Genomic DNA, 26,552 nt, shown 5'->3' on the forward strand with positions numbered 1-26,552 from the left:
GAAGCAGAAAAAGAGCGTGTATGACAGATGTCAGGTCGAAAATATACCTGAGAATCAGGCTATATTTGGAAAGTTCAGAGGAGAAGTGAAAAAGGAAATAAGAGGGGCAAAGAGAGGGTTTGAGAATAGAATCGCAGCTAACATAACAGGTAATGCAAAAGTCTTCTATAGGCATATAAATAGTAAACTGGTAGTAAGAGGAGGGGTGGAACTGATTAAGGACCAAAAAGCTACGCATGGAGGCTAAGGTTATGGCTGAGGTACTAAATGAGTCTTTTGCACCTGTCTTCACCCAGAAAGAAGATGTTGCCATATACATAGTAAAGGAGGAGGTAGAGGAGATACTGGATGGGATAAGAATTGAGAAAGACGAGGTACTAGAAAGCTTGGCTGTACTTAAAGCAGATAAGTCACCAGGACAGGATGGAATGCATCCTAGGACGCTGAGGGAAGTGAAGGAAGAAATTGGGGAGGTATAATCTTCCAGTCCTCCTTAGAAACGGGAGTGGTGTCAGAAGACTGGAGAATTGCAAATGTTACACCATTGTTCAAAAAGTGTGTAAAGATAAACCCAGCAACTATAGGCCAATCAACTTAACCTCGGTAGTGGGGAAGCTTTTATAAACAATAATCAGGGACAAAATTAACAGTCATTTGGACAAGTGTGGATTCATTAAGGAAAGCCAGCACAGATTTGTTAAAGGCAAATCGTGTTTAACTAACTTGATTGAGCTTTTTGATTAGTAACAGAGAGGGTTGATGAGGGCAATGCGGTTGACGTGGTGTACATGGATTTCCAAAAGGTGTTCGACGAAGTGCCACATAATAGGCTTGCCAGCAAGGTTGAAGCCGATGGAATCATAGGGTCAGTGGCAGAATTGGTAAGAAATTGGCTAAGTGACAGGAAACAGAGAGTAGTAGTGAACGGTTATTTTTTTTGGACTCGAGGAAGGTATGCAGTGGTGTTCCCCAGGGGTCGGTACTAGGACCACTGCTTTTCTTGATATATATTAATGACTTGGATGTGGGTGTACAGGGCACAATTTCAAAATTTGCAGATGAAACAAGACTTTGAAGTATAGTGAACAGTCAGGAGGATCATGATCGTCTCCAAGAGGACATAAACAGGCTGGTGAAATGGGCGGACACGTGGCACATGAAATTTAATGCAGAAAAATGAAGTGATATATTTTGGTAGAAAGAATGAGGAGAGGAAATATAAACTAAAGGGTACAATCCTAAAGGGGTGCATGAACAGAAGAGAGACCTAGGGGTATACATGCACAAATCGTTGAAGGTGGCAGGGCAGGTTGAGAAAGCGGTTAAAAAAGCTAACGGGATCCTGGGCTTCAAGAATAGTATAGAGTACAAAGGCTTGGAAATTATGATGAACCTGTATAAAACACTGGTTCGGCCTTAACTGGAATATTGTGTCTAATTCTGGGCACCGCACTTTAGGAAGGATGTGAAGGCCTTGGAGCAGTGCAGAAAAGATTTACGAGAATGATTCCAGGGATGAGGGACTTCAGTTACGTGGTTAGACTGGAGAAGACTGGAGTTATTCTCCATAGAGCAGAGGAGATTTGATAGAGGTGTTCAAAATCATGAGGGGTCTGGACAGAGTAGATCGAGAAAAACTGCTCCCATTGGCGGAAGGGTCGAGAACCAGAGGACAGATTTAAGATGATTGGCAAAAGAACCAAAGGCGACATAAGAAAAAACTTTTTTACACGAGTAGTTAGGATCTGGAATACACTGCCTGAAAGGGTGATGGAGGCAGACTCAATCACTGCTTTCAAAAGGGAGTTGGATAAGTATCTGAAAGATAAAAATTTGCAGAACTACGGGGAAAGGGCGGGTGCGTGGGACTAGCTGCGGTGCTCTTGCAGAGAGCCGGCACAAGCTCGATGGTCCGAATGGCCTTCTTCCGTGCAGTAACCATTTGATGGGCTCGATTTTGCCCAAGTCTGTTTTCTGGTGTATTGCCAGAGTTACGCCCGTTTTCTAGGCCAGAAATGCGCCGGAAATATTTTGCCAAAGTTTTCCCGATCTGTAATTCAAATTTAATGCCGCGGAACGTGTCCAGTCGCCTTGGTGGGTGGAGCTTGCTGTCTGCGCCGAAAAAATGATGCCGCACCTTCTGCGCATGTGCAGAAAAAAAATGACGTTTTTGACTTTGTTGCAATGGATGCGCATGCTCAGTACAGCTCCGGGTTGATAATCGGCCATTTTTAAAGAGCCAGTTGTGTGTGTGAGAAGGAGTGCTGTGTGAGAGCATTGGAAAAATCATAGCTGCAGCAATACAAGATGCAACATGGTGCAAGGACCAAGAATTTCTTGCAGGGTGAAGTGGATGCACTAGTTACTGTGATTGAGAACAGATGGCAGGAGCTGGACACCTGCAGAGGTCACATAAAAGTTCCACCCAGAGAAATGAAGAAATGGTGGAACTAACTTGCAGAAGATCACTGTGCAATGGTGACCACCCCGAGATCTGGAGGCCTGTGTAAAAAGAAGTGGCAGGACCTTGGTCAAGTAGTTAGTGTAAGTAATATTTTCAATTATTCAATGCAATTGCAATTGTAAATGTGTCCATCTGTATCTCCCACCCAGCAGAAAGACACCCTCTCTAAAAGTTATGTTTTCATCTTTGCAGAGGAACAAACGAGAAAGAACCCGAACAGGAGGAGGCCCGGCAAATCTGCAGCCATTGACACCATTGGAAGAGAGGGTTGCTGTTTTGATGGGCCCTGCCTGGAGAAAAGGACCCATCACTGCATAAGCTGGGCCCACACTCAAGGGAGAGGGTAAGTCCTGCAAATTCCACAGCCTGACTTTGCTAAATGTTAAGTATTGCGCGGGCTAGCTATGCTTTGGTTCCTGGCGATGTCTCCGTCAGCTACGCTTTGGTTGATGCAATGTGCTTTCATTCATTGTGGTCCTTCAGGTCAGCCTGCTGCCTGCGCTGTGTGAGCCTACTCATGCCACCCACCCTGCCCCCTCCTCTGCTACGAACCATTTATCTGTGTTCTGTTATATTTTGCAGAATTTGAAGCCGGCCCTGATGATGCAGAAGAAAATTCAGACGAGGACCAGACTGAACAAGATAACATCTTCGAATCCAACCCTCCAGACCAAGAACATGGGGGTGAGGGGGAGGGGATGAAGTTGGATGAAGCCCCCACTGTTTTACTGACTTTGGAGGAGGTGCCGATCATTGCAGTGACAGCCTCTTCCATGACAAGTGGTTTGACTGCTGGTGGGACATTCGATGTTTTCTGACTGTCCGAGGCTGTGGGTCCCAGTGGTGGAGTGCAGCGAGGCACACTCAGGGCCCCACCGTCCCAGGCTGCGGGTCCCAGTGGCGGGGTGCAGCGATGCACACCCGTCGGGAGGAGGGGAAGGAGAGCTCGACCGCGCTCTCCTGAGGTGCAGGATGTAACAGATGTGGTTCACATGATGTCATTGAGTGCGGAGAGCCTTGACATAACCCGATCACTCCTGGACACGAGAAATGGGAACGATGTCCGGGCTTTGCTCAACATGAGGGACGGCATGTTGGAGTTAGCTGCTGTAATAAGGGAACACGTCAAGACCCCGCACCCATTGACAGAATCAACTGCCACTCGCACTCCAATCCCCAGACCAGCCTCTGAAGAGCCCCAAGCCGAGCCCTCCACATTGCCACCTGGGCCCTCCACATTACCGCCTGCCGCACACCACCCCCCCCCCCCCCCCGCCCCGCCCTCAACAGGTGCGCACTACCCGAGATCTTATAAAGAATAAGCTTGGTACCCACCCCAGAAACACTGCGCCACCCCCCCTGTGGACAGGGTGGTGGAGTCACCAAGAACATGCGCGGCGGGCGGTCTTAAAATAAGGTGGAGGAGAGATGGGTGCAGCCTTTCTTTGCTGCTGTTGTTGTTATTATTACTGTTACTGTTGTAACTGTTCTCAAATTAAAAGTTTTTGTAAGTAATGTAAATTTACACGTTTATTCGTAAGTGATCTTAAAGTTTGTAAGTGATCGTAACTGAAAACTTTAAAGTTCAATACAAGAATAATTTTATTTAAGTTAAGTACAAACTGTTAGTTAAACTTTTGAATAAAATATATTTTACATTAAAACTGAATCATTTCTATTATTTGTTCGATTATTAAAACTTCTCTCTTTTCTCCTCCCCCTCCCCCCCCCCAACTAATTGCAGTCTTGTGACTTCTCCCCTTCTCTCCCCCCCCCCCCCAAACTCATTGCAGTCTTCAGAAGCCTTCCGATCAGCACCTCCCTCCCCGGGCTCAGTGCAGAAGCATTCCAATCGGTCGGCAACTCCCTCTTTCCCCCCCCCCACCCCCCCCGCCCACCTCCCCCACTCTCCTCCCCCAAACTCATCGCAGTCTTCAGAAGCCTTACGATCGGCACCTCACTACCTGGGCTCAGTGCATAAGCATTCCAATCGGTTGGCAACCCCCTCAGCTTGTTTTCCAGCCGAGCCCCAAGTCCCTGTGTCCGGGCGTGGGGCCGATTCTGCCGGCCAAAGCTACGGTCTTGCCAGCCCTGCTTCAAGACGTTCAGTGGTGGCATGTAAGAAAAAAAATGAAAACTTCTGAAATCAAAAAAACTTCCATTTACTACGTTGACAGGTAAAAAAAGTTGAACTTTATTATTGATTTTGAGAGTGTTCTTGACTCGCTCCAAAATCCGATTTAAAAACAATGGCGTCTTTCAGTGCAGATTTTTCAATGTTCGCTGCTATCTGCTAACTCACCAGAAGGTTTTTCGGGAGTGGCCAGATACACTGACCAAGGAGGAAAATTTTTTGGCCAAACTGCGAAAAATTATGAAAACCGGCGCAGACATGAAGGAACGTTTTAAAAAAAAACTCACCTAGAAAGATCGTAACTAACTCAGGTCGCGGGGGAAACTTTGAAAAAATAAATACGGCGCAAATGACCCGGGAAAGTTGAGTCCCATGATTGTATGAACTATGTAAAAAGGAAGAGAGCAGCAAAAGTAAGCATTGGTCCCTTAGAGGCTGAGACAGGAAAGATTATAATGGAGAATAAAGAAATGGCAGAGATTTTTAACAAATAATCTGTCTTCACAGTAGAAGACACAAAAAGCATACTGAAAATAGTGGGAACCAAGGGGCTAATAAGAGTGAGGAACTTAAGAATATAAGAAATAGGAGCAGGAGTAGGCCATTTGGCCCCTTGAGCCTGCTCCGCCATTCAATATCATGGCTGATCTGATTCTTTCTTATTGATTTTGATTTAATCAACTCCACTTCCCTGCCCGCTCCCCATAACCCTTGACTTCCTTATCATTCAAAAATCTGTCTATCTCTACCTTAAATATATTCAAAGACCCAGCCTCCACAGCTCCCTGAGGTAGAGAATTCCAAAGATTCATGACCCTCTGAGAGAAGAAATTGCTCCTCATTTCTGTTCTAAATGGGCGACTCCTTATTCTGAAACTATGCCCCCTAGTTCAAGACTCCCCCATGAGGGAAAACATCCTCTCTACATCTACCCTGTCAAGTCCCCTCAGAATCTTATATGTTTCAATAAGATCACCTCTCATTCTTCTAAACTCCAATGAGTATAGGCCCAACCTGCTCAACCTTTCTTCATATGACGACCGCTTCATCTCAGGAATCAACCTCGTGAACTTCTCTGAACTGCCTCCAATGCAAGTATATCCTTCCTTAAATAAGGGGACCAAAACAAGTACTCCAGGTGTGGTCTTACCAACACACTGTTCAGTTGGAGCAGGACTTCCCTACTTTTATACTCCATCTCCCTTGCCTTACTGATTACTTGCTGTACCTGCATGCTAAACTTTTGAGTTTCATGTACAAGAACCCCCAGATCCCTCTGTAATGCAGCATTTTGTAATCTCTCCCCATTTAAATAATAATTTGCTTTTTTATTTTTCCTGCCAAAAGTGGATAACCTCACATTTTCCCACATTATAGTCCATCTGCCAAATTTTTGCCCAATCACTGAGCCTATCTATATCCCTTTGTAAATTCTTTGCGTCCTCCTGACAACTTGCTTTCCCACAAATCTTTGTATCATCCGCAAATTTGGCTATGGTACACTCAGTCCCTTCATCCAAGTCATTAATATAAATTGTAAATAGTTGAGGCCCTAGCACTGATCCCTGTGGCACCCCACTAGTTACAGTTTGCCAACCTGAAAATGACCCATTTATCCCAACTCTCTGTTTTCTATTAGTTAAGCAATCCTCTATCCATGCTAATATATTACCCCCAACCCTGTGAGCTCTTATTTTGTGCAGTAACCTTTTATTATCGAATGCTTTCTGGAAATCCAAACACACCACATCTACTGGTTCCCCTTTATCCACTCTGCTCATTACATCCTCAAAGAACTTCAGCAAATTTGTCAAACATTATTTCCCTTTCATAAAACCATGCTCGCTCTACTTGACTGAGTTATGATTTTCTAAATGTCCTGCCAATACTTTCTTAATGATGGACTCCAGCATTTTCCTAGTGACAGATATTAGGCTAACTGGTCTATAGTTTCCTGCTTTCTGTCTCCCTCCTTTCTTAAATAGGGGCGTTACATTTGCAGTTTTCCAGTCCTCTGGGACCTCTCCAGAATCCAGGGAATTTTGGTAGATTACAACCAATGTATCCACTATCTCTGCAGCCACTTCTTTTAAGACCCTAGGACGCAGGCCATCAGGTCCAGGGGACTTGTCCATCTTTAGTCCCATTAGTTTGCCGAGTACTTTATCTCTAATGACAGTGATTGTTTTAGGTTCTCCCCCCCTGCCCCCGCCCCCCAATAACTCCTTGATTATCAATTATCGGGATGTTTTTAGTGTCTACTACCGTGAAGACCGATACAAAATATTTGTTCAAAGTCTCCATTTCCCCATTTCCCATTTTTAATTCCCCAGTCTCATCCTCTAAGGGACCAACCTTTACTTTATTAACTCACTTGCTTTTTAAATATCTGTAGAAGCTCATACTGTCTGTTTGTATATTTCTTGCTAGTAATTAATATGAGTAGAGAAAAAGTATTTCAGAAACTAATGCGACTAAAAGCTGACAAATCCCCTGGACCTGATGGCCTACATCCTAGGTTTCTAAAAGGGGTGGCTGCATTGGTTGTGATCTTCCAAAATTCCCTAGATTCTAGAACAGTCCCAGTGGTTTGGAAGGTAGCAAATGTAACCCTGTTATTCAAGAAATGAGGCAGAGAGAAAACAGGGAACTACAGGCCAGTTACCCTGACATCAGTCAGCGGGAAATGTTGGAATCTATTATTAAGGAAGTGGTAACGGGGCACTTAGAAAATTATACTATGATTAGGCAGAGTCGACATGGCTTTATGACAGGAAAATCATGTTTAACAAATTTATTAGAGATTTTTGAGGATGTAACTAGCAGGGTAGATAAAGGGGAAACCAGTGGATGTAGTATATTTGGATTTCCAAAAGACATTCCATAAGGTGCTACATAAAAGGTTGTTATGCAAGATAAGAGCTCATGGGGTTGCGAGTAATATATTAGGATTACTTAATGGACAGAAAACAGAGAGTAGGGATAAACGTCATTTTCCAGTTGGCAGGCTGTAACTAGTGCCGCAAGTATCAGTACTGGGGCGTCAGCTATTTACAATCTATATTAATGACTTGGATGAAGGGACCGAGTTCAATGTATCCAAATTTGCTGACGATACAAAACTAGGTGGAAAAATAAGCTGTGAGGAGGATGCAAAGAACCTACAAAGGCATATACCCAGGTTAAGTGAGTGAGCAATAAGGTGTCAGATAGAGTATAATGTGGGGAAATGTGAGATTATTGTCTTTGGTAGGAAGAATAGAAAAACAGAGTATTTTGTAATTGGTGAGAAATAATTAAATGTTAGTTCAGAGAGATTTAGGTGTCCTCGTACAGGAAACACAGAAAGCTAGCATGCAGGTACAACAAGCAATTGGGAAGGTAAATGGCATGTTGGCCTTTATTGCAAAGTGTTTAGAGTACAAGAGTATGTAAGTCTTACTACAATTGTACAGGGCTTTGGTGAAACCACTCCTGGAGTACTGTGCACAGTTTTGGTCTCCTTATCTGTGGAAGGACATACTTCCCTTTGAGGTGGTGCAACAAAGATTCACTAGATTGAGAGGATTGTCCTGTGAGGAGGGAATGAGTAGGTTGGGCCTATACTCTCTGGAGTTTAGAAGAATGAGAGGTGATCTCATTGAAACATACGAGATTGTGAAGGGGATTGACAGGGTAGATGTTGAGAGGTTGTTTTCCTAGGCTGGAGAGTCAAGAACTAAGGGACATAGTCTCTGGATAAGGGGTCGACCATTTAAGACTGAGATAAGGAGGAATTTCTACACTGAGGGTTGTGAATCTTTGAAATTCTCTACCCCGAAGGGCTGTTGAGTATATTCAAGGTTGAGATAGATAGATAGAATAGAGGGACCTATGCTAGAGCGTGGGAGCGTCAGCAATTAAGGAGACCTGAGAGGAGAAGGCCCAGAGCACAGGCGGAACCGAGTGGGGGAAGCGGCAGCATAAAGGAGAGCTAAACAGCAAGTTTAAAAAAAACAGAAAATCAGGAGTGACGTCACAGGACAGCAGGTAGTTGATTGGTTGGTGAGTATTACAGCTCTTTTGCTCTCTCAGTTAGGTAAGTGGATTAAATTCAGAACTGGGAGAGTATTAACTACTATAACTGTTTTGAATTAATAACTTAAATTAAATTAACTAATTGAAACTACAAATTATAAATACTGTAACTAATTATATAAATAAAATAATATTGATAGAGATGGCAGTGCAGCTGGTGTGTCGTAACTGCAGCATGTTTTCGGGGCGATAATGGCGGTGCCGTCCTGCTGGGAAGTGCATGTGCATGGTTGTCAGCAACAAATTTGGTTGTGGTGCTCCTGTCATGTATTCAACTATCATTTTAACCCATGTATAAGCTGACCTAAGTTGTACACCTTGAGAACACTGACCACAAGGGGGTGAACTTGTGGGAGACACTCCTAACCTGGACTTTCAGGTATAAAAAGAGAAGCTGCACCCACCTTCATCACTTGAGGTCTTGGTAATAAAGGTAACTGGTCACAGAGTGACCTTCTCTCAAGTATGGGCCTCATGTGCATTTATACTGTATAGTAAGGACATATCATTGGCGACGAGAAACTGGGATTTAAACCACGCGAGCATGGCCACTAGCAGCACAGAAGAGAGGTACTGTGTTGGTGATGATTGGGACGACTTTATTGAGAGACTACAGCAAAGTTTTGTCACTAAGGAATGGTTGGGACAGGATTCGTCCGACAAACGCAGGGCTCATCTCCTGACGGTTTGTGGATCCAGAATGTACTCCCTGATGAAGGACCTTCTAGAGCCAGAGAAGCCGGCGGACAAGACATTCGAAGAGCTCAGTAAGTTGATTGGGGAACACCTTAAACCGGCGAGCAGCATGCACATGGCGAGACACCGGTTTTACACGCACCGGCGGCGAGAAGGGCAAAGCGTTCCAGACTTCGTGGCAGATCTCCGGCGACAGATGCATGCAGAGCGGAGATGCTGCGAGACTTTTTTATTGAGGGCATCGGGCACGCTGGGGTTTTCAGGAAACTGATTGAGACCAAAGACACGACCTTGGAAGCGGCGGCTCTGATAGCCCAGACATTTATCTCAGGGGAGGAAGAGACCAGAATGATGTTTGACAAAAATCTTGGCTCAAATGCGGCAAACAACCAGGGAGTCAACATTGTTAATGCAGCACACAGCTCTCTAGGCAGACAATGGCAATTGGACATGCCCCAGCATGTAGTCGAACCCAAAGGGAGAATTCAACAGAGACAATGGCTAGCTGAATGGCGATTCATGCCATCGCAGTGGACAATACGCCAGTAATGGGGCCATCAACACCTGTTAATGGTGCGCTAAAGGACAGTTACAGAGACAGTCAGAGACGATCGACTGGTAATGGACCTTTTGTTTCCAACAACGGGGCCTTCAGCTCATGCTGGAGGTGTAAAGGCATACACCCAGCCAGAGCTTGCAGGTATCAGCAATATACCTGCAGAAACTGCAACGTCAGCGGTCACTTGGCGCGTATGTGCAGGAAGCCTGCAGCCAGGTTGATGTACGAGGAGGACGGGCCCGATGTAAGCCCTACGAGGCCAAATGAATACTGGGGGAAATCGCTGGAAGCTGAAGTTCAGCTAGTTCATGTGGAGCACATATACAGTTCATATACCAGGACGCCATCGATAATGATGAAAGTGCTCCTCAGTGGCATCCCAGTATTAATGGAGCTAGACACGGGGGCCAGCCAGTCCCTGATGAGTATCAAACAGTTCGAAAGGTTGTGGGTGTCCAAGGTTAGGAGGCCAAAATTATTGCCGATTGACGCACAGCTACGGACATATACAAAGGAGATCATTCCGGTGCTAGGCAGCGCCACGGTAGTCGTGACCCACAAAGATTCGGAGAAGAGGTTGCCACTCTGGATTGTCCCGGGGAACGGTCCCGCACTACTGGGGAAGAGTTGGCTTGCTGTCATGAACTGGAAATGGGGCGATGTCAATGCAATTTCTTTTGTGGAGCGAGTATTATGCTCACAGGTCCTGGACAAATTTGACTCATTATTTCAACCCGGCATCGGCACTTTCATGGGGGCCAAGGTAGTGATTCACACAAACCCAGACGCCAGGCCAGTACACCACAAGGCCAGAGCGGTGCCGTGCGTGATGCGGGAAAAGTTAGAATGCGAATTGGATCGCCTGCTGAGGGAAGGCATCATCTCGCCAGTCGAATTCAGTGACTGGGCGAGCCCGATCATGCCGGTGCTCAAGGCGGATGGGTCGGTCAGGATATGTGGCGATTACAAGGCCACCATCAATCGGGTGTCACTCCAAGACCAGTACCCACAACTGAGAGCGGAGGACCTCTTTGCGACGCTATCCGGTGGCAAACTTTTTTCAAAATTCGACCTGACCTCAGCTTACATGACCCAGGAGCTGGCGAGTGAGTCGAAGAAACTGACCACCATCACGACACACAAGGAGTTGTTTGAGTATAACAGATGTCCGTTCGTGATTCGTTCGGTCGCCATGATCTTTCAGCGAAATATGGAAAGTCTCCTCAAGTCGATTCCAAGGACGATGGTTTCTCAAGACAACATCCTCATCACGGGTCGCGATACTGAAGAACACCTCCACAACCTGGAGGAGGTGCTACGCAGACTGGACTGGGTAGGGCTGCGACTGAAAAAGGCGAAGTGCATCTTCCTAGCTCCAGAGGTATAATTCCTGGGGAGAAGGGTAGCAGCAGACGGGATCAGACCTATTGTGTCCAAAACGGAAGCGATCCAGAGAGCCCGTAACACGACGGAGCTGCGTTCGTTCCTGGCGCTCCTGAACTATTTTGATAACGTTCTTCCCAAATTGAGCATGCTGTTAGAGCCGCTACACGTGCTCCGACGCAAATTGGGTCGCGATTGGGTCTGAGGGGACAGCCAGGAAAGGGCTTTTGATAGAGCACGCAATTTGTTATGCCCCAACAAACTGTTAACGTTATATGACCCGTGTAAGAAACTTGTGTTAACGTGCGATGCGTCGTCCTATGGGGTCGGGTGTGTGTTGCAATATGTTAATGCCAAGGGTCAGTTACAGCTGGTAGCTTATGCCTCCAGAAGTCTGTCAGGGGCTACGGGATGGTAGAAAAGGAAGCGCTTGCATGTGTATATGCAGTAAAAGAAATGCACCAATACCTGTTTGGCAGGAAATTTGAGCTGGAGACAGATCACAAACCCCTAACGTCTCTTTTGGCCGACAGCAAGGCCATAAATGCGAATGCATCGGCCTGCATACAGAGGTGGGCACTCACGTTAGCCACCTATGACTACACAATTTGGCACAGACCGGGCACTGAAAACTGCGCCGATGCACTCAGTAGGCTCCCACTAGCCACCACTGAGGGGGCAACTGAGCATGATGCTGAGATGATCATGGCTGTTGAAGCTTTCGAAAGCGAAGGCTCACCTGTGACAGCCCATCAGATTAAAGTCTGGACAAACAAAGACCCGCTACTATCTTTACTTAAGAAATGTGTCCTGAATGGGGACTGGGCAGCCACGTATGGGGCATGCCCTGAGGAATTTAAACCCTTTCATAGGCGCAAGGATGAACTCTTGATTCAGGCCGACTGCCTACTGTGGGGAAACCAAGTAGTCATGCCCCAGAGGGGCAGAGAGGTGTTTATCAGAGCACATCACAATGAGCACCCGGGCATTGTCATGATGAAGGCAATTGCCAGGTCACACGTTTGGTGGCCAGGGATAGATGCAGACCTGGAACTTTGTGTTCGCAAGTGCAACACGTGTGCTCAGCTGGGCAATGCACCCAGGGAAGCCCCCCTTAGCCCCTGGTCCTGGCCCGCCAAGCCATGGTCACGCATCCATGTGGACTATGCAGGCCCTTTCATGGGAAAAATGTTTTTGGTTGTAGTAGACGCCAACTCCAAATGGATTGAGTATTCCATTTTAAATTCAAGCACATCCTCTGCCACGGTAGAAAGTCTACGGGCAATGTTCGGCGCCCATAGTTTACCGGATGTCTTGGTCAGCGACAATGGCCTGTGCTTCACAAGCACTGAATTCCAGGACTTCATGGCAGGCAATGGAATCAACCATGTCAGAACGGCACCGTTCAAGCTGGCCTCTAACGGCCAGGCGGAACGAGCAGTGCAGATAATCAAACGGGGGATGCTCAGAATCCAAGGGGGTTCCCTACAAAGCCGCTTATCACGCCTCCTGTTGGCCAATAGATCCCGACCACACTCGCTCACAGGGGTACCACCCGCAGAGCTGCTAATGAAAAGGACGCTCAAAACCAGGTTATCCCTTATACATCCCACTATGAAAGAAATTGTTGAGAGCAGGCGTCAGTCACAATGTGACTACCATGACAGGAATGCGAAGGCGCGATGTATTGATGTCAATGATCCTGTTTTTGTCCTTAATTACGCTGCAGGGCCCAAATGGCTTGCAGGCACTGTGATTGCCAAAGAGGGGAATAGGGTTTTGGTAGTTAAACTTACCAATGGACAAATCTGCCGCAAACACGTGGATCAAACTAAAAGGAGGTTCAGCAACTCCGTAGAAGAAGCAGAGGAAGAACACAATGTAGAGTTTACTCCACCACAGGTGACCGAACACCGGAACCAAGTGGAGGAGAGCCCAGTCACTGTAGGCAGTCCGGACAGGCCTGAGGCACCGCAAACAGCAGACACTCAGGCCAGCGCCCAACAACCGGAGCCCCAACTCAGGCGCTCTACAAGGGAGCGTAAACCACCAGAGAGACTTAACCTGTGATCCCAATAAGACTTTGGGGGGGAGGTGATGTCATGTATTCAACTATCGTTGTAACCCATGTATAAGCTGACCTAAGTTGTACACCTTGAGAACACTGACCACAAGGGGGTGAACTTGTGGGAGACACTCCTAACCTGGACTTTCAGGTATAAAAGGGGAAGCTCCACCCACCTTCATCACTTGAGGTCCAGGTGATAAATGTAACTGGTCACAGAGTGACCTTCTCTCAAGTATGGGCCTCGTGTGTATTTATACTGTATAGTAAGGACATATCAGCTCCCATGATAAATTAGCCTGCCAACACAGGTTGTCAAAGCTCATGCCTGAAGAATGGCCACATAGGTGAGCGGGTTACCAACACCAATGGAAACATACTACAGTCTTCATGTGTTATCATCTTTAGATGTGAAGATAAATGTATTGGGTGGGGGATTATGGTTTCTACCTTTCAGTAGATTAATTTTTCTTCTTTTCTTTGGTCTAACTTTCCCACACCCCATTATATGCAAGCATTCTGCTCTTAGATCTCTGCCAATCGTGGTCTTAAGTCAGCTGCTAGGTGCTCAAGCGCAGCCCAAGATGAGTGGCCAACTGAACTGTACTGGCTGCTTGTTTCTTGTCAGAAAAATGAGTAAAATCAGCAATTGAGAATTCAGGAGGCGGGAGCACCTCACCCACCCCACGAAGACCCAAGGGCTGTCAGATGCAGTTTCCAGGCGATCTTGTAGTCCAGCTGCCTGATACGGGCCCGCATGGTATTTAAATATGCAAAAAGGGGGTGTACACCCATGGTAAGACCCCGATCACACTTTTCAGGTACAAATGGGTGGAGCAAAGGCCGTGCACACTCCAGCAAGTCGCAGGTGCTGAGCAACCTAACCAGTGGTCCTTAAAGGGACCGCCAGAGGCTGCCCAGGTAGATTTCAATCATTTTTGGTTGGCCTTGGAGGAGCAGGTATTGCCCTCTGGGCAAGAAAAGTCTCCAACATGCTGTTGGCCAATTCAAGGGGTTCTCCTGAGATCTCTTCCTTTTCTTTACAACTCCCACCCCCCAGATCCCTTCCCCACAGGCCCAAATGATTTTCCCAGCCTCCTGGAATCAGCAGGCTGCAGCAGGACGTCTGTTTTAACGCCAGTAGCTCATTGGAGGCATGCTATTGAGGCCCAGGCTTTACACTGACACACATGGGTAGACGGAGCACCTGCTTTGTCAACTTTATGCCTGTTATGAGCTCTACTGAGATAATCGCCTCTGGATATTAGAGCTCAGTTAGTTCTGGGTGTTATGCATGTAAACCTGTAAATACCATGTCTAACCACCAGAGGGCTTATCTCCTGGAGTCCCAAGGGATCCCACAATCCCTTGGGAGCACCTGTATATAAGGAGGCCTCACAGGCTGGAGAGGCACCCTGAGATCTGTAATATAGGACTATAGTCACACCTTACTTTGAGCTTGCAGTATCTAGTCTGACTCTTTATTCAAGATATAACAACTGGCGACGAGATACAGATGACGAACCCCACCGCAATAATGCAGAGAACCGTGGGCATCCTGGAGAAATTTTCGGAGGGAGATGATTGGGAAACCTTCGTGGAGTGACTCGACCAATACTTCATGGCCAACGAGCTGGAAGGAGAAGCGAACGCTGCCAAACAAAGGGCGATCCTCCTCACCGTTTGCGGGGCACCAACGTATGGCCTCATGAAAAACCTGCTCGCTCCAGTGAAACCAACAGACAAGTCAAACGATGAGTTGTGCACACTGGTCCAGGAGTATCTAAACCCGAAGGAAAGCGTTCTGATGGCGAGGTATCGGTTCTACACGTACAAGAGGTCTGAAGGCCAGGAAGTGGCGAGCTACATTGCCGAGCTAAGGTGCCTTGCAGGACATTGCGAATTTGAAGGACACTTGGAGCACATGCTCAGGGACTTCTTTGTACTTGGCATTGGCCATGAAGTAATACTTCGCAAACTTTTTGCTGTAGAGACCCCAACCTTGAGTAAAGCCACAGCGATAGCCCAGGCGTTTATCGCCGCCAGTGACAATACCAAACAAATTTCTCAGCACACTAGTGCTGCTGCAAGTACTGTGAACAAAGTAACGTTGTTTTCGAATCGAAATGTACAGGGCAGGACTTACATACCTGCAGCTGCACATCCGCAGATGACTCCGAGTCCACCACCAAGGGTGGTGGATACAAGGCCATTCACATCTTGTTGGCGCTGCGGGGGTGATCATCGTTTCCATTCATGCCGCTTCAAAGGATATGTTTGCAAGGGCTGTGGAACAGTGGGACACCTCTAACGTATGTGCAGGCGAGCTGCAACCTCTGTTAATCCTGCAAACCACCATGTTGCAGAGGAGGTCAGATCCTCGGTGGATCACGATGAACCAGAGCCTCAGACCGAGGAGGCAGAGATATATGGGGTGCACACATTTACCACAAAGTGTCCCTCGATAATGCTGAAGATTGAATTAAATGGACTCCCGGTGTCTGTGGAGCTGGACACGGGCGCAAGCCAGTCCATAATGAGCAAAAAGACTTTTGATAAATTGTGGTGCAGCCAGGCTTCAAGGCCAGTTCTGACTCCGATTTGTACTAAACTAAGAATGTACACAAAGGAACTGATTCCCGCAATCGACAGTGCTACCATGGAGCGGTGCACGAGTTACCACTCTAGGTGGTACCGGGCGATGGTCCCACGCTGTTCGGCAAGAGCTGGCTGGGAAAGATACGCTGGAACTGGGATGACGTCCGAGCGCTTTCGTCCGTCGATGACACCTCATTTGCCCAGGTCCTAAGCAAGTTCCCCTCGCTGTTCAAACCAGGCATTGGGAAGTTCCAAGGAGCAAAAGTGCAGATCCATTTGATTCCGGGGGCGCGACCCATCCATCACAAGGCGAGAGCGGTACCTTAAATGATGAGAGAGAGGGTGGAAATCGAGCTGGACAGGCTGCAACAAGAGAGCATCATTTCATCGATCGAATTCAATGAGTGGGCCAGTCCAATTGTTCCAGTCTTCAAGGGAGACAGCACCATCAGAATCTGTGGTGATTACAAAGTAACTATCAAACGTTTCTCACTGCAGGATCAATACCCGTTACCAAAGGCAGACGACCTATTTTTGACGCAAGCGGGGGGGAAAACGTTCACGAAGTTGGACTTGACCTCGGCAGGAGCTGGAGGAATCATCGAAAGGCCTCACCTGCATCAACACGCACAAAGGTCTCTTCATTTACAACAGATGCCCGTTTGGGATTTGATCAGCTGCGGCGTTATTCCAGAGGAACATGGAAAGCTTGCTGAAGTCGGTCCCGCGCACCGTAGTCTTCCAGGACGACATCTTGGTTACAGGTCGGGACACCGTCGAGCACCTGCAGAACCTGGAGGAGGTTCTTAGTCGACTTAATCGTGTGGGGCTCAGGCGAGCGTTTTCCTGGTGCCTGAAGTGGAGTTCCTGGGGAGAAGAATTGCGGCGGATGGCATCAGGTCCACCGATTCAAAGACGGAGGCAATCAAGCACGCACTAAGACCACAGAAGGTGACAGAGCTGCGGTCGTTTCTAGGACTCCTGAACTATTTTGGTAACTTCTTACCTGGTCTTAGCACATTGTTAGAACCCTTGCACTCTTTACTGCGTAAAAGAGATGAATGGGTATAGGGTAAAAGCCAAGAAAATGCCTTTGAGAAAGCTAGGAAGCTGTTATGTTCAAAAAAATTGCTTGTGTTGTACGATCCATGTAAGCGTTTGGTACTAGCATGTGATGCGTCGTCGTACGGGGTCGTGTGTGTATTGCAACAAGCTAATGAATTTGGGAAATTGCAACCGGTTGCTTATGCATCCAGAAGTCTGCCTATGATCAAAAAAGAAGTGTTAACGTGTGTTTACGGGGTAAAGAAAATGCATCAATATCTGTTCGGGCTCAAATTTGAATTGGAGTCTGACCATAAGCCACTTATATCCCTCTTTTCTGAAAGTAAGGGGATAAAAACGAATGCACGGCCCGTATCCAGAGATGGGCGCTCACGTTGTCCACATACAACTACGTCATCCGCCACAGGCCAGTCACAGAAAACTCTGCCGATGCTCTCAGTAGGCTGCCATTGCCCACCACCGGGGTGGAGATGGCACAGCCCGCAGATTTAGTTATGGTAATGGAAGCATTCGAGAGTGAGCAATCACCTGTTACTGCCCGACAGATTAGAACCTGGACGAGCCAGTACCCATTACTGTCCTTAGTAAAAAAAACTGTGCGTTCCACGGGAGTTGGTCGAGTGTCCCGTTAGAGATACAGGAAGAAATAAAGCCGTACCAGTGGCGCAAAGATTAAATGTCTATACAGACAGACTGCTTCCTATGGGGTAATCGGGTAGTGGTGCCAAAAAAGGGCAGGGACACCTTCATTAGTGATCGGCCAGCACCCAGCCAGGCATTGTAATGATGAAAGCGATAGCCAGATCCCACGTGTGGTGGCCCGGTATCGATGCAGACTTAGAGTCATATGTGCACAAATGTAATACATGTTCCCAATTAAGCAATGCACCCAGGGAGACGCTGCTAAGTTTATGGTCCTGGCCCTCCAAACCGTGGTCTAGGGTCCATGTCCACTTTGCAGGCCCATTCTTGGGAAAAATGTTCTTAGTGGTTGTAGATGCATATTCCAAATGGATTGAATGTGTGATAATGTCGGCAAGCACGTCCGCTACCAGCATTGAAAGCCTACGGGCCATGTTTGCCATGCACGGCCTGCCTGATGTCCTTGTAAGTGACAATGGGCCGTGCTTTACCAGTGCCGAGTTCAAGGAGTTCATGACCCGCAATGGGATCAAACTTATCACATCTGCCCCGTTTAAACCAGCGTCCAACGGTCAGGCAGAACGAGCAGTTCAAACAATCAAGCAGAGCTTGAAAAAGGTGACTGAAGGCTCACTGCAGACTCGCTTATCCTGAGTCCTGTTTAGTTACCGCACAAGACCACACTCACTCACTGGGGTTCCTCCCGCTGAACTGCTCATCAAAAGGGCACTTAAGACAAGGCTCTCGTTAGTCCACCCTGATCTACACGAACAGGTAGAGAGCAGGCGGCTTCAACAGAATACATACCATGATCGCACAAATATGTCATGCAAAATTGTGTTGAACTATGGACAAAGTGGCTTCCTGGCACTGTTTTGGCTAAAGAGGGGAGTAGGGTGTTTGTGGTCAAACTATCAAATGGACTCACCTGCAGAAAACCCTTGGACCAAACCAAACTCAGATTTACGGACTATCCAGAACAACCCACAATGGACTCTACCTTTTTCGACCCTCCAACACATAAGTGGCAACCGACACCGCGGTTGACCACGAAGCAGAACCCATCACCCGCAGCAGCCCAGCAGGACTCAACACCCCCAGTAGCCCAGCAAGGCCAGCTGTGCAGCAGCCCAGCGAGGGCCCAACAAATGACTCACCAAAACCAGCATTTGCACCGAGACGATCAACCAGGGAAAGAAAGGCCCCAGATCGACTCACATTGCAAATAGTTACACTATTGACTTTGGTGGGCGGGGGGGGGGGGGGGAGTGTTGTTATGTATGTAAACCTGTAAATACCATGTATAACCACCAGAGGGCTTATCCCTTGGAGTCTCAAGGGATCCCACAATCCTTTGGGAGCACCTGTGTGCCACAAGAAGTTCCACATCCTGAGTAGGGTAAGCAATGTAATACACTTTTCCTCTGTGCACTCTGGGAATCTGCACACTCTTAAAGCAACACTTCCACAACTAACCCTTCATAATGTTTTCTGGTTAAGGGCAGGAGTCCAACACGGCATCTTGCATTGTGGTTACGCAGCTCCCCTCGCAGCAATTACTTGCATGAGCAACCTTAAAACTCCTTGAAGGGGCTAGAGATTTGGTTCTCAGCGATAACGGTATTTTTTCACCAAAATTACTGTTATCGCTTCGCTATCTGGCTGGAAATTCAAGCTTTAATTTGCCTAGCGGTGAAAATTGGCATTGCACGAAGGTTCGTGACACAAACCGCGATCCTCACCAAACTTACTCCGAGGCCGATACCGCTACGAGATGGGCCTTGGGAAGGCGGAAAAACACCTAAAAATAAATTGGGAAAAAAAATTCATAAAACGTATCTTTTTTGCCAGTCTTCATATTTATCGCTGCTCTAAGGGCTGCAACGCAGCTTTTTACATATCGGTATTTGCCGCGCAAAATACAGCTGTGCAAATAGCCAAACTTTTGGCAAACACTATTTCGGGTCTCCAGCAGTATTTGAAAACCGCCGCCGCAAAACGTCACCGGAATTCCCTGCCGACTGGTTTTTCGCCAAATATGGTGACATATCGCCAAAATAACGGTTGCAAAGTTGGCGAATTTCTAGCCATACACTTTTAGCAGTCACATATGATTAAGAACTTTGCAGACGACACTAAAATTGGCTGTGTGGTTGATAATGAAGAGGAAAGTCATGGGCTGCAGGAGGATATCAATCTACTGGTCAGGTGGGCAGAGCAGTGGCAAATGGAATTTAATTCAGAGAAGTGTGAGGTGATGCACTTTGGGAGGGCTAATAATGAAAGGGTATACACATTAAGCAGTAGGCCACTTAATAGTGTAGATGAACAAAGGGACCTTGGAGTGCTTGTCCACAGATCCCTGAAAGTAGCAGGCCCGGTGGATAAGGTGGTTAAGAAGGCATACAGAATACTTGCCTTTATTGGCTGAGGCATAGAATATAAGAGCAGGGAGGTTATGCTTAAATTGTATAATACTTTGGTTAGACCACAGCTGGAGTACTGCGTGCAGTTCTGGTCGCCGTATTATAGGAAGGACGTGATTGCACTAGAGAGGGTGCAGAGGAGATTTACTAGGATGCTGCCTTGAATGGAGAATCTTAGTTATGAGGACAGATTGGATAGGCTGGGTTTGGAACAGAGGAGGTTGAGAGGAGACCTCATTGAGGTGTACAAAATATTTAGGGGTCTGGTCATAGTGGATAGTAAGGGCCGATTTCCATTGGTGGAGGGGTCTATTACGAGGGGGCATAGTATTAAGGTGGTTGGTGGAAGGTTTAGAGGGGATTTGAGGCATGCTTCTTTATTCAGAGGGTTGTGGGGATCTGGAACTCGCTGCCTGGAAGAGTGGTGGATGAAGAAACATTCACCACTTTTAAGAGATGTTTGAATGGGCACTTAAAGTGCAGTCACCTGCAGGGTTATAGACCTAGAGCTGGTAATTGGGTTTAGACTGGATGACCTTTTGTTGAACGTCGCAGATATAATGGTAAGTACTGCGGGGAATCGAATACGGCCATGGGTGATCTCCTGGAGTAGTTTCGATCGCCTGGATGGGTCGGAGAGGAATTTTCTCAGATTTTTTCTCCCTAAATTGGCCTGGGCTTTTAGCTGGTTTTTGCCTCTCCTGGGAGATCACATGGCTCCGGTTGCGGTGGAGTGTAGAATGTTTCAGTATAAGGGGTGGCGCAGTTGTGTGAAGCGGACTGGTTGTGCTGGGTGCTCTTTGCCTTTCCGTCATTGTTCATAGGTTTATATGTATCCTTTAGGGCTGCTGACCAAGGGCCGTGCAGCTCTTTGTCAGCCTGCACAGATACGATGGGCCAGAATGGCCTCCTTCTGCATTGTAAATTTCCATGTTTCTATACCCCTGGAAGCCTCCATGCCAACTGGAATAAAGTCGTCAACTACTAGCCTTAACCATATTTAATCAATCGTTGTGCAAAACAAGTTGTCACATAACGCCCACCACAGCTGGCCAACTGGAAGGAGGCATTCCCAACCATAAATATCTCAACCACTTCGAGAAGGCCATTCAGCTTGTGGGGATTGGGGTCACAGCTCTTAGTGTGTGAGATTGCTAGGTTGGCAGCATCTTGCTGGTACCAGATTATTGACGGAGCATCTCGTTATCGCCCTGGAATCCCTGTGAGGCGCCATGCAGCTGCAATCTTCCACTCCCTTCTCTTTCTCCTTAATCTAAAAGAGGGTGATGCTCACTCATTCATAGCTTCCACCCTCCTTTCCTGCAGATTCTCGATAGCAATAGGTGGCACTAAAGGAGGAAGATGGTAATGTTGGTAAAAAGCACGATGAGGACCAAGACATCCAGGAACACAGCTGCACGATGCTGTTATCTCTCAGGACAGCTAGTCCAACTTCTTTACTACTTTTTCAACTGAACAGGAATTAGGAGCATAGCAAGGGTGTTATGGATTACTGGATGTTACTAGATTAGTAATCCCGAGACCTGGACATAATCATGTGAACACAAGTTCAAATTCCACCGTAGAAGTTTGGGAATTAAGTATTAAAAAGCTGGTATCAGTAAATTTTAGCATGGAGCTGTAGGATTGAACATAAGAACATAAGAATTAGGAACAGGAGTAGGCCATCTAGCCCCTCGAGCCTGCTCCGCCATTCAACAAGATCATGGCTGATCTGGCCGTGGACTCAGCTCCACTTACCCACCCGCTCCCCATAACCCTTAATTCCCTTATTGGTTAAAAATCTATCTATCTGTGATTTGAATACATTCAATGAGCTAGCCTCAACTGCTTCCTTGGGCAGAGAATTCCACAGATTCACAACCCTCTGGGAGAAGAAATTCCTTCTCAACTCGGTTTTAAATTGGCTCCCCCGTATTTTGAGGCTGTGCCCCCTAGTTCTAGTCTCCCCGACCAGTGGAAACAACCTCTCTGCCTCTATCTTGTCTATCCCTTTCATGATTTTAAATGTTTCTATAAGATCACCCCTCATCCTTCTGAACTCCAACAAGTAAAGACCCAGTCTACTCAATCTATCATCATAAGGTAACCCCCTCATCTCCGGAATCAGCCTAGTGAATCGTCTCTGTACCCCCTCCAAAGCTAGTATATCATTCCTTAAGTAAGGTGACCAAAACTGCACGCAGTACTCCAGGTGCGGCCTCACCAATACCCTATACAGTTGCAGAAGGACCTCCCTGCTTTTGTACTCCATCCCTCTCGCAATGAAGGCCAACATTCCATTCGCCTTCCTGATTACCTGCTGCACCTGCAAACTAACTTTTTGGGATTAGAGTTTCATGCACAAGGACTCCCAGGTCCCTCTGCACCGCAGCATGTTGTAATTTCTCCCCATTCAAATAATATTCCCTTTTACTGTTTTTTTTCCCCAAGGTGGATGACCTCATACTTTCCGACATTGTATTCCATCTGCCAAACCTTAGCCCATTCGCTTAACCTATTTAAATCTCTTTGCAGCCTCTCTGTGTCCTCTACACAACCCGCTTTCCCACTAATCTTCGTGTCATCTGCAAATTTTGTTACACTACACTCTGTCCCCTCTTCCAGGTCATCTATGTATATTGTAAACAGTTGTGGTCCCAGCACCGATCCCTGTGGCACACCACTTACCACCGATTTCCAACCCGAAAAGGACCCATTTATCCCGACTCTCTGCTTTCTGTTAGCCAGCCAATTCTCGATCCATGCTAATACATTTCCACTGACTCCGCGTACCTCTATCTTCTGCAGTAACCTTTTGTGTGGCACCTTATCGAATGCCTTTTGAAAATCTAAATACACCACATCCATCAGTACACCTCTATCCACCATGCTCGTTATATCCTCAAAGAATTCCAGTAAATTAGTTACACATGATTTCCCCTTCATGAATCCACGCTGTGTCTGCTTGATTGCACTATTCCTATCTAGATGTCCCCATATTTCTTCCTTAATGATAGTTTCAAGCATTTTCCCCACTGCAGATGTTAAACTAACCGGCCTATAGTTACCTGCCTTTTGTCTGCCCCCTTTTTTAAACAGAGGCGTTACATTGTTGTAAAAACAGTTGGTTCACTCATGTCCTTTAGGGAAGGAAACCTGCCATCCTTACCCAGTCTGGCCTATATGTGTCTCCAGTCCCTCAGCAATGTGATTGATTCGAAACGGTCTGCTGAAGTGGCCAAGCAAACCACTCAATTGTATTCAACTTCAGCTTTTCAAGAAGGTGGCCAACCAGCACCTTTTCAGGGAAATCCGTGTTGGGCTAATAAATGCTGGCCTTGCCAGCAATGCCCACAGCCGAAGAATTAGTAAAAAATGTGCTGACCAACTTCATCACATTGCTGGATTCCCAAGTGTGTGTGTGTAGTGTGTGCGCGTGGGGGGCGGCGGGTCTGAGAGAAAATTCATTTTCCATGACCTACATGAAACAAAAGCCATTACACTCCATCACTGTACATAGGTAGAAAGAGGGATGAGGTCCTGCAGGCAGAGTTTAGGGAGCAAGGAGAGAGATTAAAAAGTAGAACCTCAAAGGTAATAATCTCCGGATTACTCCCGGTGCCATGAGCTAGTGAGCACAGAAACAGGAGGATAGAGCAAATGGATACATGTAGGAGGAAGGGCTTTAGATTCCTGAGGCATTGGGATCGCTTCTGGGGGAGGTTGGACCTGTACAAGCCGGGGCGGGTTGCACCTCAACAGAGTCGGGACCAATCTCCTCATGGGGTGGGGGGAGGGTTTAAACTAGCTTGGCAGGGGGATGGTAACTTGAGAATCGATTCAGTAGGGACGGGAGTAAAGCTGAAATTGGAAAACAAAAGTGTATAAAGTGAATTTGAAGAACAGAGGAAACAACGGCTAGAAAGTAGTCAACAAGGAGGTCTGGTTGTACTAAATGGTATCTACTTACATAGAAACATAGAAAATAGGTGCAAGAGTAGACCATTTGGCCCTTCAAGCCTGCACCGCCATTCAATAAGATCATGGCTGATCATTCCCTCAGTACCCCTTTCCTGCTTTCTCTCCATACCCCTTGATGTTTTTAGCCGTAAGGGCCATATCTAAATCCCTCTTGAATATATCCAATGAACTGGCATCAACAACTCTCTGCGGCAGGGAATTCCACAGGTTAACAACTCTCTGAGTGAAGAAGTGTCTCCTCATCTCAGTCCTAAATGGCCTACCCCTTATCCTAAGACTATATCCCCGGTTCTGGACTTCCTCAACATCAGGAACATTCTTCCTGCATCTAACCTGTCCAGTCCCGTCAGAATCTTATACGTTTCTATGAGATCCTCTCTCATCCTTCTAAACTCCAATGAATAAAGGCCCAGTTGACCCAGTCTCTCCTCATATGTCAGTCCAGTCATCCCTGGAATCAGTCTGGTGAACCTTCGCTGCACTCCCTCAATAGCAAGAACGTCCTTCCTCAGATTAGGAGACCAAAACTGAACACAATATTCCAGGTCAGGCCTCACCAAGGCCCTGTACAACTGCAGTAAGACCTCTCTGCTCCGATACTCAAATCCCCTCGCTATGAAGGCCAACATACCATTTGCCTTCTTCACCGCCTGCTGTACCTGCATGGCAACTTTCAATGACTGATGAACCATGGCACCCTGGTCTTGTTGCACCTCCCCTTTTCCTAATCTGCCGCCATTCAGATAATATTCTGCCTTCGTGTTTTTTCCCCCAAAATGGATAACCTCACATTTATCCACATTATACTGCATCTGCCATGCATTTGCCCACTCACCTAACCTGTCCAAGTCGCCATACAGCCTCTTACCATCCTCCTCACAGCTCACACTGCCACCCAGTTTAGTGTCATCTGCAAACTTGGAGATATTACACTCAATTCCTTCATCTAAATCATTAATGTACATTGTAAAGAGCTGGGGTCCCAGCACTGAGCCCTGCGGCACTCCACTAGTCACTGCCTGCCATTCTGAAAAGGACCCGTTTATCCCGACTCTCTGCTTCCTGTCTGCCAACCAGTTCTCTATCCACGTCAGTACATTACCCCCAATACCATGTGCTTTGATTTTGCACACCAATCTCTTGTGCGGACCTAGTCAAAAGCGTTTTGAAAGTCCAAATACACTACATCCACTGGTTCTCCCTTGTCCACTCTACTAGTTACATCCTCAGAAAAATCCAGAAGATTCGTCAAGCATGATTTCCCTTTCATAAATCCATGCTGACTTGGACTGATCCTGTCATTGCTTTCCCGTCAACCCATTAAGTATCCTTTGCCAGCCTATTCTAGCCAATTCATGCCTCATACCATCGAAGTTACCTTTCCTTAAGTTCAGGATCCTAGTTTCCGAATTAACTGTGTCACTCTCCATCTTAATAAAGAATTCTACCATATTATGGTCACTCTTCCCCAAGAGGCCTCGCACAACAAGATTGCTAATTAGTCCCTTCTCATTACACATCACCCAGTCTAGGATGGCCAATGCAAGGTGTATAGTGAATCAGGCAGATGAGCTGAGAGCACAGGTAGACGGGAGTATGATATTATCACTATTACAGAGACATGTCTAAAAGAGAGGCAGGTATGGCAGCTCAACATTCTTGATTACAGGATCTTCAGACGGAATAGAGAGGGGGGTAAAAAGGGAGGGGTTTCATGGTATTGATTCAAGAAACTATTACAGCTGTGATGAGGGATGATATGTTAGAGGGATCATCAAATGTGGCCATATGGGTCGAACTGAAAAACAAAAAAGGGGCGATCACATTGCTGGGGTACTATAGACTCCAAACAAGTGTGAGAGGGAGATAGAAGAGTAAACATGTAGGCAAATTTCTGAGAAGTGCAAAAACTATAGGGCAGTAATAATAGGGGATTTCAACTATCATAATATTAACTGGGACAAAATTAATGTGAAGGATATAGAGGGTGTGGAATTCCTAAAATTCATTCAAGAGAATTTTTTTAGCCAGTATGTAGTAAGTCCAACACAGGAGGGGGCGGTTCTCGATTTAGTTTTAGGGAATGAAGCTGAGCAGGTGGCAGGGGTAACAGTGGGAGAGCATTTAGGTGCTAGTGACCAAAATTCAGTTAGATTTAAGGTAGTTATGGAAAAGGACAAGGATATACCAGGAATAAAAGTTCTAAATTGGGGAAAAGCCAACTTTGCTAAGCTAGAGGTGATTTGGCCATAGTGGACTGGAAACAGCTACTTGAAGGTCAGTCAGTGTCAGAGCAGTGGGAGGCATTTAAGGAGGAGATCCAAAGGGTTCATGCCAAATATGTGCCCGTAAAGAAAAAGGGTAGGACTAACAAATCTAGAGCCCCCTGGATGTCGAGGGACATACAGGGTAGGATACAGAAAAAAAGGGAGGCTTATGACAGATACCGAAGGCTAAAT

At 46.7% G+C, this 26,552-nt stretch overlaps 1 protein-coding gene across 1 annotated transcript in view; it reads left to right on the forward strand.

Moving 5' to 3' along the window:
- Nucleotides 1–236: 236 nt before the first annotated feature.
- LOC139273885 (lutropin-choriogonadotropic hormone receptor-like) overlaps nt 237–26,552 on the forward strand; it is a 122,154-nt gene continuing 95,838 nt past the window's right edge. The window contains exons 1-2 of the mRNA XM_070890960.1: nt 237–374; nt 3,047–3,148. Of these exons, the coding sequence (XP_070747061.1) occupies nt 237–374; nt 3,047–3,148 (240 nt within the window). The remainder of the gene's footprint in view (nt 375–3,046; nt 3,149–26,552) is intronic.

Source organism: Pristiophorus japonicus, chromosome 9 (assembly GCF_044704955.1).
Source record: "Pristiophorus japonicus isolate sPriJap1 chromosome 9, sPriJap1.hap1, whole genome shotgun sequence".
In the NCBI taxonomy this organism is placed as follows: Eukaryota; Metazoa; Chordata; class Chondrichthyes; family Pristiophoridae; genus Pristiophorus; species Pristiophorus japonicus.